The 13,141-nt window shown below is 43.1% G+C and overlaps 1 protein-coding gene across 8 annotated transcripts in view; it reads right to left on the bottom strand.

The window, feature by feature from the left end:
- caska (calcium/calmodulin-dependent serine protein kinase a) overlaps positions 1–7,085 on the bottom strand; it is a 415,030-nt gene extending 407,945 nt beyond the window's left edge. For all 8 annotated transcript variants that reach the window (XM_063050785.1, XM_063050787.1, XM_063050788.1 and 5 more), the window contains exon 1: positions 6,472–7,085. In XM_063050785.1, coding sequence (XP_062906855.1) covers positions 6,472–6,530 — 59 coding nt within the window. In that variant the 5' untranslated portion in view covers positions 6,531–7,085. The remainder of the gene's footprint in view (positions 1–6,471) is intronic.
- Positions 7,086–13,141: the final 6,056 nt, after the last annotated feature.

Genomic DNA, 13,141 nt, shown 5'->3' with positions numbered 1-13,141 from the left:
TTTACATGTTACAAGGTAAACAATTGTACAACTTTTATCTTCTTCAATGATACCCCAGTTCCTTATGATTCATGTCCAAGACATCTACTGATTTTTCTAATTTTGAAACTACCATTACAAACAATTTTCCATTTCTTCTTGAAGGCTCCTGTTGTCTTCCAGATTCTTGCCATCTTACCTCACGTATAAGCCCCTGCAATTTTGTGCCAAAGAACCAAAGTAGCTCCAGAGGCCATAAATTATCACCTCAAGTGCAGCACATTATTCTTATAGCCCATCTCAAATCTCTCCAGTTTATGTCACACTGACTATACCATCGTTCTCCTCCATCTACTATCCTAGTCAATCTAGGCAATGCTTGACCAGCTCCATATATGGATTTTCTTTTCACTTCCTCTAATGAGATCAATCTGTCTCCACTTTCTGCTATATTTCTCTTACTTTTATTTTAGGATTACCATACAGGCCTTCAGTCACCTGAGCCTACTTTCTGAAGTTTACTCTAAACTTCTTAGCCCACATACTGAAGTTGACTTCTTCCATTTCAGCATACCAAGTGTCAATTGAAATTTTCAGAGTTCTGTCAGCATTGCAACCAAACCTTTAAAGATAAAAGTATTGTTCACTTTCCAGAATTAAAAACAGAAAGATTTGACTGTTGTCTCCCGTACCATCACTGCCCTTATCAACTCTGAAGACCTTCCATCCCATAATTCCCACACACCGTACTGCTTGGTTTTACCTCTTCCCCAAGAACCACAAGACTGATTGTCCCGGTAGACCCATAGTTTCTGCCTGATTCTGCCCCACCGAACTTGTATCTGCCTACCTGGACTCCATTTTGTCACCCATAGTTCAGTCCATCCCCACCTACATCCCGGATACATCCCACACCCTCCACCTCTTCAATAACTTACAGTTCCCCAGTCCCGACCACTTCATTTTCACTCTGGATGTCCAATCCTTATACACCTCTATTCCCCATCAAAAAGGCCTCAAAGCCCTCCACTACTTTCTGGTCAATAGACCACACCAGTTCCCCACCACCACTACCCTCCTCTGGTTGGCAGAACTGGTACTCACACTTAATAACTTCTCTTTTGGCTCTTCAAACTTTCTTCAGACCAAGGGTGTAGCTATGGGCACTCCCATGGGCCCCAGCTATGCCTGCCTCTTCGTTGGTTATATGGAACAGTCTGTGCTCCAAACCTATACTGGTACTGCTCCCCAACTTTTCCTTCGCTACATCGACGACTACATTGATACTACTTCCTGCACCCATGGTGAGCTCATCAATTTCATCGACTTTACTTCAAACTTTCACCCAGCCCTCAAATTCACGTGGTCTATCTCAGACACTTCTCTCCCCTTTCTCAATCTCTCGCTCTCTATCTCTGGAGACAGACTGTCCACTGACACCTTCTATAAGCCCACTGACTCTCATAACTACCTCAACTATACCTCTTCCCACCCCGCCACATGCAAAAATGCCATTCCCTATTCCCAGTTGCTCGTCTCTGCCGCAACTGCTCCCACGATGAGGCTTTCTGTTCTAGGACATCTCAAATGTCCTCTTTCTTTAAGGATCGTGGTTTCCCTTCTGCCCTTATCAATGATGCCCTCACCCGCATCTCCTCCATTTCCCGCACTTCGGCCCTCGCCCCATCCTCCCGCAACCGCAACAGGGTCAGAGTTTCCCTTGTCCTCACCTACCACCCCACCAGCCTCCGGATCCAGCACATTATCCTCCGCAACTTCCGTCTCTTTCAACAGGACCCCACCACTAAGCACATCTTTCCCTCTCCACCCCTCCCCGCTTTCCGCAGGGATTGTTCCCTCCGCGACTCCCTGGTCCACACATCCCTCCCCACGGATCCCCCACCCAGCTGTAAGTGCAAGTGCTAAACCTGTCCCTATACCTCCTCTCTTGCCACCATTCAGGGCCCCAAACAGTCCTTCCAGGTGAGGCAACACTCCACTTGTGAGTCTGCTGGGGTCATCGATTGCATCCGGTGCTCCCATTGCGGCCTCCTCTACATTGGTGAACCGCTTCGTCGAGCACCTCCGCTCCGTCCACCACAACAGACAAGATCTCCCGGTTGCCACCCACTTCAACTCTGCTTCACATTCCCATTCGGATCTGTCCATACATGGCCTCCTCTACTGTCATGATGAGGTTAAACTCAGGTTGGAGGAGCAACACCTCCTATACCGTTCAGGTAGTTTCCAGCCCCCTGGTATGAACATAGAATTCTCCAACTTCTGGTAATTCTCTCACCCTCCCTTCCCCTGTCCCTATGTCACTCTGCCCCCTCCCCCAGCTGCCTATCACCTCCCTCATGGTTCCGCCTCCTTCTACTACCCTTTGTGTTTCCCCCTATTCTTTCTTCACCTTTCCTGCCTATCCCCTCCCCCACCCCTTTATCTTTCCTCTTACTGGTTTTTCACCTGGAACCTACTAGTCTTCTCCTTCCCACCCTCCCCCCACCTTCTTTATAGGGCCTCTGCCCCTTCCCTTTTCAGTCCTGATGAAGGGTCTCAGCCCGAAACGTTGACTGATCGTTTCCACAGATGCTGCCCGACCTGCTGAGTTCCTCCAGCTTGTTGTGAGTGTTGCCGTGACCCCAGCATCTGCAGAATATTTTGTGTTTAAGACCTGCCTGTATTTTAAAGTGCAATGCTGGTGACATTACAGAGAAATAACTGCTTCACTGCATACCATTTACAATCACATTACTGAAGGAGCACCTGAAGCTTAGCATCACTCCTTGTTGCACGTGTCAAGCCAATCTGATAAGACGTAATGTCAACAAAATTTTAAACACTTTAAGGGTGCAATGAAAAAAAACTGAGTTGCAAATGAACAAAGATTTAATCTCATTACAATGAAATGCACGTTAAAAATCAAATCAATAGTTATAAACATGAGAAAGCTTGCAGATGCTGGAAATCCAAAGATATACATAACAACATGCTGGAGGAACTCAGGTCAGACAGCATCTGTGGAAATGAATAAACAGACAACATTTCGTGCTGAAGCCCTTCTTCAGGACTGAAAAGGAAGGAGGTAGAAGCCAGAATAAAAGGGTGGGGGAGAGAAAGGGAAGGTGGCTGGCTAGGTGATAGGTGAAGCCAGGTGGGTGGAAGGAAAAGGTAAAGGGCTGGAGAAGGAAGAATCTGATAGGAGAGGAGAGTGGACCATAGGCGAAAGGGAAGGAGAGGACCCTGGGGAAGTAATAGGTAGGTGAGAAGAGGTAAAAAGGCCAGAGTGGTGAATAGAAGAGGAGGGGAGAGAGGGAGGGAAATAAGATTTTTATATCAGGAGAAACCGATCAGCTTGGAGGGTACCCAGATTGGAATATCAGGTGTTTTCTCCTCCACCCCAAAGGTGGCCTCATCTTGGCACGAGAAAAGGTCTTGGACTGACATATCAAAATGGGAATCAGAATTAGAATGCTTGGCCACAGAGAAGTTCCACTTTGGCAGATGAAGTGCAGGTACTCGTTTAACAAGTTCCCCAATTGATGATGGGTCTCACCAATGTAGGAGGCTGCATCGATAACAGATGATGATCCTAGCAGATTCACATGCAAGGTGCTGCCTCACCTGAAAGGATTGCTTGGGACACTGAATGGAGGTGAGGGAGGAGGTGAATGGGCAGGTGTAGCCAGGTGGGCAGATTAAGCTGCTTACAAGGATGAGCTGGGGGGGGGGGGGAGATTCGTAGGAAGGAACGAATAGACAAAGGAATTGCAGAGGAAGCGACTCCTATGAAAAGCAGAGGGAGACGGGAGGTAAAAATATGTTTCGTGGTAGGATCCCTCTGGAGATGCTGGAAACTGCGGAGGATGATGCGTTGGACGCAGAGGCTCATGGTGTTGGACAAGAGGAACTGTCATTGTAAAAGCGGCGGGAAGATGGGGTGAATGCAGATGTTTGGGAAATGGAGGAGACATGGGTGAGGGCAGCATCAAGAGTGGAAGAAGGGAAATCACGATCTTTGAAAGAGAACTTTTCTGAATTTTCTGGAAAGGAAGCCTGAATTTCTAGGAACAGATGTGGTGGAAGCAAAGGAACTGAGAAAAGGGAGAAGAGGGTGATAAGAGATATAGTCAAAATAACTGTGGGAATTGGTAGGTTTATAAAAGACGTCATTTGACAATTTGTCTCCTACAGGAGGTAGGTTAAGAAGTGCACAAAGATTTGTAATTATTCTGGTTGACAAAAGAAACATTTTGATAAACTTATTCAACTCTTTATGCCATCTGTCTCTGCAATCCTATCACTTTTCCACAAGATTCAACTTTGTCTTGAATGACTGCACCTGTAACTCTATAAACACAGTCCAGTATTAAACTGACCATTTTTTTTCTTCATGGAAAAAACAACTAAAAATCCTCAAGCTTACTTCAAAGGCTTAAGACAGAGATTTTAATACAATTTTTTAACAGCTCTTATGCAGTAAAATTCCTCACAGAAGTCTTTAGAAATAACCAGATTGTGGGCAAAAAAAATGGAAACATTAGGATACACAATAATTGTGTTCAAGGAGGTAGGTTAAGGAGTTCACAAAGATCAGAGAAAATGTGTTGGAGATGCAAAAGGGATTCACAGAGGGAACATCAAAACTGCTCAAAATGTGGTTACCAGTGATGGAGAGGAAGGAAATTCAGGATACTGCCATTTATTGCAGAGTTTGCTTCAAGAGTAAAACAAAGTTAGAGAAGTCAAGTTTAGGGACTGGAATTGTAAATCTTGCAAACATCATACTTGCATCTGTCAAAAGACTACAACACAGATTCATACATATTCATTTTGTCCAAATTTATATCACAATTGACAGGGCAAAAATTATAAAGCAAACACTTAGCAGTAACTGTGATTGCTACATGATGAGCTAAGTGGGCTCAGTGTGCTGTAATCATGCCTTGATTCTATTGTACAATCAAAAGGAATTTGATGGAAAAGAAGTTTAATTGTGTATATAAAGGAAAGTGCATTTGAATGTGGACATTACAACAGTGAGTGCAATAGTATTTATTGTTCAATTTCGATTATATAAAATTTTAAAATACTATTTCAATGCAAGTCTTTTTATCATTTCACAGGAACACAAAAATATTCCAGCTATCATTATTACTTGTCAAGGCATGGCTATAACAAAAGCAGGTACATCTTTATAATGGTACTCTCTCAACCATACAGAAGGAAGTCACACCTGGAACTAAAAACAAATCAATGGTCTATTGGCACATATTTCAAAGAGAAATGTGGAGAGAGAGATTGCCTATTGAAATTATGTACAAGAACTACTCAATATTATGTCAACTGAATCTATTACATACGTTTCAAATACAAAGTATTTGTATACTTTGAACAGCAAAATTTTAAAAAGTATACCCAACAGGTATTTTGAAAACTTTTAATAGTACTTTGATCATTGATCACTGTTTCGGAGCTTTCATTATAAATTGCTTGGATCAGCAATCTTCACAGGTTATTTTCAAGAAAGTAAAGACCTAAACAAATCAAATAAAACCACCTAAAATACGTATTTCAAGACATGATAAACTTTACTTTCAATGACTGAAAAAGCATATCATCCAACGCTGCAAACGTGTTCTATCAGCCAATGAAAACAGAAAGCAATTGCAACATATGGGTCATAATTAAAAGTAAATATTTCTCCAGAAAGCTCTAAATTAAAACGTAAATGAGATTCAAAATGTGTATTTATGGTCGTAAATGCACAAACTCCATGATCGAGAATTTAAAAAAAGCAGTTCGATCCATCCCGAATGGCATTATAAGTTTAATAAAAATTTGAAACAATTAAAAGTTTGCTGATGTATTATAGTCATCGTTATATAATATAAACGAATTGCATTAGGACAACGACTTCATTAGTGTAATTTTTCTGTCCTGGCAAAGAAGAGTATTCTTAAATTCGGTTCAGAGAAATGGTATGGTCCATTAAAAGCTATCAAAACAATACGCTTTTTGACTCACATTATAATGTCGCATATCAAAGCAGGAGCTAACAGTAGAAATTTTTATCTTTTCCGAGAAAGAACCTGTTATTCTTATTATATGGGAAAATCAATTTGCTGCACCGCTCCACAAGAAAGCATTCAGATACAAAAGATAATATCCAGTCATTGCAGCGTTTCCAAATTCATTCTTAATTTCAGTTTTTGAAAAAGTAAATATAAACATCTACATCGACAGGTCCACCACATTAAAAATCGTTTTTAAATAAATATGATTTGCTTCTAGATCCAAAGCTTATATATTTTGTTGAAATTAAATTCAAAGTGGACATGTAAAAAAAACAAATCGGTTTTGCCCAGTAATCCATCGGAAAAAGACAAGAGGCCTCCCTGGTAAATCCACGAATGAAATCCATTATCAAAGACATCATTTTCTAAGTGCAGTTTTATTTCTACTTTAATACATTTGAAAGACACTTACTTGCCAATCACTTCACACAGCTCATACACATCTTCAAACAGGACGTCGTCGTCGGCCATGGTCGATAATTAAAAATCAGAAAATTTAAGAATGAAAATGCAAAGTTAAAAACTCTCCAATCGGAGAAATTAATAAAACTGTCCCTGTGTAGATCGGCAAAAGGATTCAACACATAAGACACAATGAAAAATTGCAGCCGTCGCCGATGAAGCCAATTTATACTGAAACAGCCGAGCAGAGCTGGCTGATGGGCTCCGCTATCCTTCTCACGACCCCACCTTCTCTTTCTCACTGGCTTAAAACCCTGATAATCCACAGTCCAAGGCTCCTTGTCTCGGGATGTTGCTGCTCCCTCGAAGCCCAGGCCGAGCCCCGGGAATTATTTGCATGGAGGCAAAGGATTTTTTATATTTCACACCCGCCGTTATTTAGACCATTTTACCACTTGCCCCCGCCGAGCGCTGTGATGTCGGCCCGCCCCCTTTCGGTATGCTGCTCTCTTGAACTCCGCACTCAGGCGGCGGCAGCGGCAACGATGAAGCGCCAGTCGGCGGCGATGCTTCGTCGAACCGGAACCCACCAATCACCGCTCGTTCACTCGCCGGCCGCACTCTGGATGCGTCAGCACGAAACTCACAGACAGAGGTACCTATGCGCAGGCGTCGCAGCGGAGGACCAGCCCTGCACGGACCGTTAATGCGCATGCGTCTCAGGAGCAGACCTGCCCTTTCGTGGCTCAAGACTGCGCATGCCTTAATTAGGATTCCGACTCTACCTGTTTAGGTTTCGCGTTGTTTGCCTCTCGTGAAAAGCAACAATTTTTTTTAAATGAAGTAGTTTGTAGCATTACATAATGCGGAAGTAAGCAGACAGATATTTAAATGGCACCCTTATATGCTAAGATATTTCTTGTGATCCTGGGCAAAAGAGATTTGACATTGAACCACAAATTAAAGTTATAGAATGAAACAGCACAGAAACAGACCCTTCAGCCAACCATGTTCATGCAGGTCATCAAGTACCCCAGCTATACTATTCCCAAGCATCTAAATACTTACATTGACACCCACACATTTCAACTATCTGGGTTAAATTCTACCTCAAATCCCCTGGTAATCTCCAACTCCTTAAAGCTATACAATTTGCTCATAGACACCAACAAAATATTAAGAGGCTTCTCACTATCTTATCTCCATCCCTTACAATTTTGTATACATCCATCCAGTCCCTTGTCAGCCATCTCTGTTCCAAAGAATGCAAACCCAATCTATTCCATCTTTAAGCAACACACACAAAAAATGCTGGTGGAACACAGCAGGCCAGGCAGCATCTATAGGAAGAGGTACAGTCGATGTTTCGGGCTGAGACCCTTCATCAGGACTAACTGAAAGAAGAGATAGTAAGAGATTTGAAAGTGGGAGGGGGAGGGGGAGATCCAAAATGATAGGAGAAGACAGGAGGGGGAGGGATGGAGCTAAGAGCTGGAAAGTTGATTGGTAAAAGGGATACAAGGCTGGGGAAGGGAGAGGATCATGGGACGGGAGGCCTAGGAAGAAAGAAAGGGGGAGGGGGAAGCCCGGAGGATGGGCAAGGAGTATAGTGAGAGGGACAGAGGGAGAAAAAGGAGAGAGAAAAAAAAATTAATAATAATAAATAATGAATGGGGTACAAAGGGGAGGTGGGCCATTAACAGAAGTTAGAGAAGTCAATGTTCATGCCATCAGGTTGGAGGCTACCCAGATGGAATATAAGGTGTTGTTCCTCCATCCTGAGTGTGGCTTCATCTTGACAGTAGAGGAGGCCGTGGATAGACTGCTGTTGTAGTCTGGTGTACTGATCTCTGCCTTGCCGAGGCACAGTGACAACTCGTAGATACCTCCTCTTATTTAACCTCGATTATGACCCCACTAAGGAGCACTAGGCCATTGTCTCACACACCATCACCAACTTTATCTGCTCAGGAGATCACCCATCCACTGCTACCAACATTATAGTTCCCACACCCCGCACTTCCTGTTTCTACCCAAGATCCACAAACCTGCCTGACCAGGTAGACCCATTGTCTCAGCTTGCTCCTGCCCCACCGAACTAATTTCTGCATACCTCAGCACTGTTTTATCCCCCCTTGTTCAATCCCTTCCTACCTATGTTCATGACACTTCTCACGCTCTGAATTTTTTTAGATGATTTTAAGTTCCTTGGCCCCCACCGCTTTATTTTCACCATGGATGTCCAGTCCCTATGTACTTCCATTCCCCACCAGGAAGGTCTCAAAGCTCTCCGCTTCTTTTTGGATTCCAGACCTAACCAGTTCCCCTCTACCACCACTCTGCTCCGTCTAGCGGAATTAATCCTTACTCTTAATAATTTCTCCTTTGGCTCCTCCCACTTCCTCCAAAGTAAAGGTATAGTCATGGGCACCCATATGGGTCCCAGCTATGCAAGCCTTTTTGTTGGCTTTGTGGAACAATCCATGTTCCAAGCCTATACTGGTATCTGTCCCCCACTTTTCCTTCGCTACATCGACGACTGCATTGGCACTGCTTCCTGCATGCATGCTGAGCTCGTTGACTTCATTAACTTTGCCTCCAACTTTCACCATGCCCTCAAGTTTACCTGGTCCATTTCCGACACCTCCCTCCCCTTTCTTGATCTTTCTGTCTCTATCTCTGGAGACAGCTTATCTACCAATGTCTAATATAAGCCTACGGACTCTCACAGCTACTGGGACAATTCCTCTTCCCACCCTGTCTCTTGCAAAAATGTCATCCCCTTCTTGCAATTCCTCCGTCTCCACCGCATCTGCTCTCAGAATGAGGCTTTTCATTACAGAACGTAGGAGATGTCTTCCTTTTTTAAAGAAAGGGGCTTCCCTTCCTCCACTATCAACTCTGCTCTCAAACGCATCTCCCCCATTTCACGCCCATCTGCTCTCACTCCATCCTCCCGCCACCCCACTAGGAATAGGGTTCCCCTTGTCCTCACCTACCACCCCACCAGCCTCTGGGTCCAACGTATAATTCTCCACAACTTCTGCCACCTCCAAGGGGATCCCACCACTAAGCACATCTTTCCCTCCTCCCCCCTTTCTGCTTTCCGCAGGGATCGCTCCCTACGCGACTCCCTTGTCCATTTGTCCCCCCCATCCCTTCCCACTGATCTCCCTCCTGGCACTTATCCTTGTAAGCAGAACAAGTGCTACACATGCCCTTACACTTCCTCCCTCACCACCATTCAGGGTCCCAGACAGTCCTTCCAGGTGAGGTGACACTTCACCTGTGAGTCAACTGCGGTGATATACTGCGTCCGGTGCTCCCGATGCGGCCTTCTATATATTGGTGAGACCCAACGCAGGCTGGGAGACCGTTTCGCTGAACACCTACACTCTGTCCGCCAGAGAAAGCAGGATCTCCCAGTGGCCGCAAATTTTAATTCCACGTCCCATTCCCATTCTGATATGTCTATCCACGGCCTCCTCTACTGTCAAAATGAAGCCACACTCAGGTTGGAGGAACAACACCTTATATTCTGTCTGCGTAGCCTCCAACCTGATGGCATGAACATTGACTTCTCCAACTTCTGTTAATGCCCCACCACCCCTTCGTACCCCATCCGTTATTTATTATTATTATTAATTATTATTTTTTCTCTCTGCCTCCTTTTTCTCCCTCTGTCCCTCTCACTACACTCCTTGCCCATCCTCTGTGCTTCGCCCCTCCCCCTTTCTTTCTCCCTAGGCCTCCCGTCCCATGATCCTCTCCCTTCTCCAGCCTCATATCCCTTTTGCTAATCAACTTTCCAGCTCTCAGCTCCATCCCTCCCCCTCCTGTCTTCTCCTATCATTTCGGATCTCCCTCTCCCCCTCCCACTTTCAAATCTTTTACTATCTCTTCTTTCAGTTAGTCCTGACGAAGGGTCTCGGCCCGAAACATCGACTGTACCTCTTCCTATAGATGCTGCCTGGCCTGCTGCGTTCACCAGCATTTTTTGTGTGTGTTGCTTGAATTTCCAGCTTCTGCAGATTTTCTCATGTTTGCGTTTCTATTCCATCTTTTATCATAGCCAAAATGATCCATTCCTTTTTTCCTCTTCTCATGCAACCACATTCTTCATCCATTAAGCATCAACCCACACTGGACTTTTACTTCACAGCTAAGAGTTTAACTATGAGTCACAGCTTTAAAAACAGACATGAAGTTTAAAGCTGTAGCATTGGGGGCACCAGTAGAGTAGAGTCAGTGTGAATGGATTTCTTAGGTTTGAGTTAAAATTTAATGAGAAATAAACATTCTGGCTTGCATAGAATTGGAATAGTAAAATTAGGACTGGACAGCAAAGCTACAGACGCCAGAAATCCAAAAAAAAGTAGAAATGAAGGAAATATTCAGCAGGTCAAATAGCATATATGTAGAGAAAAAGAGTTATGATACCACATGAATAACATTTCATTAGAATGATTAAGTTTTTGATGAGATGCTATCAACCTGAAAATGTATTTGTTTCTCTTTCCACATATGCTGCCTGAATATAAAGGTTTGGTCGTTTGTCTCTTGTATTTCTTTAGAGAAAGACTAGCATGAGAGTAGCTTATAGAATATAGGCTTCATGAGGACATAGGTGGGCTAGGTAAATGGGCCTGAACATTGCAGATGGAATATATTGTAGGTCATGCACTTTGTAGAAAAATATGGTGTATTTTTAAGTGGTGAGCGATTGGAAGGTACTGGTGTTCAGAAGGACCTGCTAGCTTTGAACATGAATCACTGAAACTCAGGAAGCAGGTACATAGTGAACAGTATATTTGTTTTTTTTTTGCAAGAGCATTTGAGGAAAGGAGTAGAATTGTCTTATCTCAATTATATAGAGGCCAATGGAATATTGAAATACAAGAGACAAAGGGAATATTGTGTACAGCTCTGTGTAGATTCCCATGTACAACCTTAAAGACTTCACTGAAGAACATGTGGATACATCATCATCATCATCATGTGCCATGTCGTATGACCATGATTGTTCTTGGCAAATTTTTCTACACCGGTGATTTGCCATTGCCTCCTTCTAGGCAGTGTCTTTACAAGACGGGTGACCCCAGCCATTATTAATACGCCTCAGAAATTATCTGCCTAGCATCAGTGGTCGCACAACCAGGACTTATGATATGCACCAGTTGCTTCCTCAGCCATCCTCCACCTGCCCCCATGGTTTTATGTGACCCTGATCTGGGGGCTGAGTGAGTGCTACACCTTGCCCAAGGGTGATCTACACCTAGTGGAGGGAAGGAGCTCCTTTGGCACAGACATGTCTCTACCCTGCCACCCAAAGATAAATGCATTTGCAACAAAGGTAATGTAAGTCAAGTTGACTAGATTGATTCCTGGAGAGATAGGATTTTTGCACAAGGGTTGATTACGCAAGTACGGCCTGTGATCTCTTGAGTTTGGAGGTACAAGTGATCTCACTAAAATATACAAAATTCTTAAAGGATTAGCAGGGTGGATGTGGTGTTGATGTTTCCCAGCTGAGACATTTACAGAGTCAGGAGTTACAGTCTCATAATATGTGATCAGCAATTCAGGACTAAAGATGTCAAGAAATTCCTTCATCTAGTAGGTTGTGTAGTTTTAGAATTCACTACCCAATAAGATGGAGGCTTGGAGAGAAATGGATAGATTTTTAAAAAATATTAGGGGGATCAAGTTATCATGTTGGTGCAGTAAAATAGCACGGAGGTAAAAATCAGCCCAATGACCCAGCCTTGCTACTGTTTCTTATATCTCTAAGAAATTTCTGTAGCCTGGATTTCTTTAACACTTGTTATTTATCAACCAAAGCCTGAATTTGCAAGTTTAGTTCACAGAGGTTTGGACTTGTTCATTTCTGAGCTGATGCAAATGAAATTGAACATTGTGCAGCCAACATGCACAATGCACTTTTCACAATGCAATTAAATTTCCCACTGTAAATTACAGCATTCTGCCCCATTCTGCAGCCCCAGAAGTTCAAACGTGCCTTGTCTCAAGTGTTGCCAAGAGAGCTGTTGTCAACTATTACACGGTAAGTGACCACAATGAAAAGAGGCAAAAATTATGCCATTGAGCTCTTCCCTTGGCCAACATGTCTATCACCCATCGGTCTTGTAAGCTATGAAATAACTTCCATGTGCTCTTACCAACAATGGTTATTGAACTCCAAAGTGATTCAATGTGACTGAAGAATCTTGAAACTGTTCAGTGGCACTTTGCAATATAGATGCAATGTGGTTAAATTCAAGATAAAATTATTTACTACATCTATATTATTTATTCATTTCAGTCTATGTCCTCTTTTCAGTCTTCTTATAGAAACAGAATCAGCTTTTCAAATATACGTGATTCTGTAGAAAACAATAGCTTTAGGCTATTATAAATATACATTCCACTTTGCGACTCACATAGAAGTTTTCTGAAGAGAAGTTAGCTTTCTATGCTTTTGTTTTTCATTTCAATGACGTTCTCTTCACTGACCTCAATCTCTGTAGCAATTAACTTCCCTTTGAGAAGAATCATTATAGGGGAAAAAAGATAACACTGACCAATAGGATGTCAATGATATCAATCAATAATACTGTCTAGAATGTTTGACAATGTTCTTGTCTACTAAACTTATGATTGTATAACACTCCCTTTATTTA

Source organism: Mobula hypostoma, chromosome 6, assembly GCF_963921235.1.
Source record: "Mobula hypostoma chromosome 6, sMobHyp1.1, whole genome shotgun sequence".
Taxonomy (NCBI): domain Eukaryota; kingdom Metazoa; phylum Chordata; class Chondrichthyes; order Myliobatiformes; family Myliobatidae; genus Mobula; species Mobula hypostoma.
The sequence above is the reverse complement of the archived record's forward strand: the minus strand, read 5'-3'. Positions and strand labels throughout refer to the sequence as shown.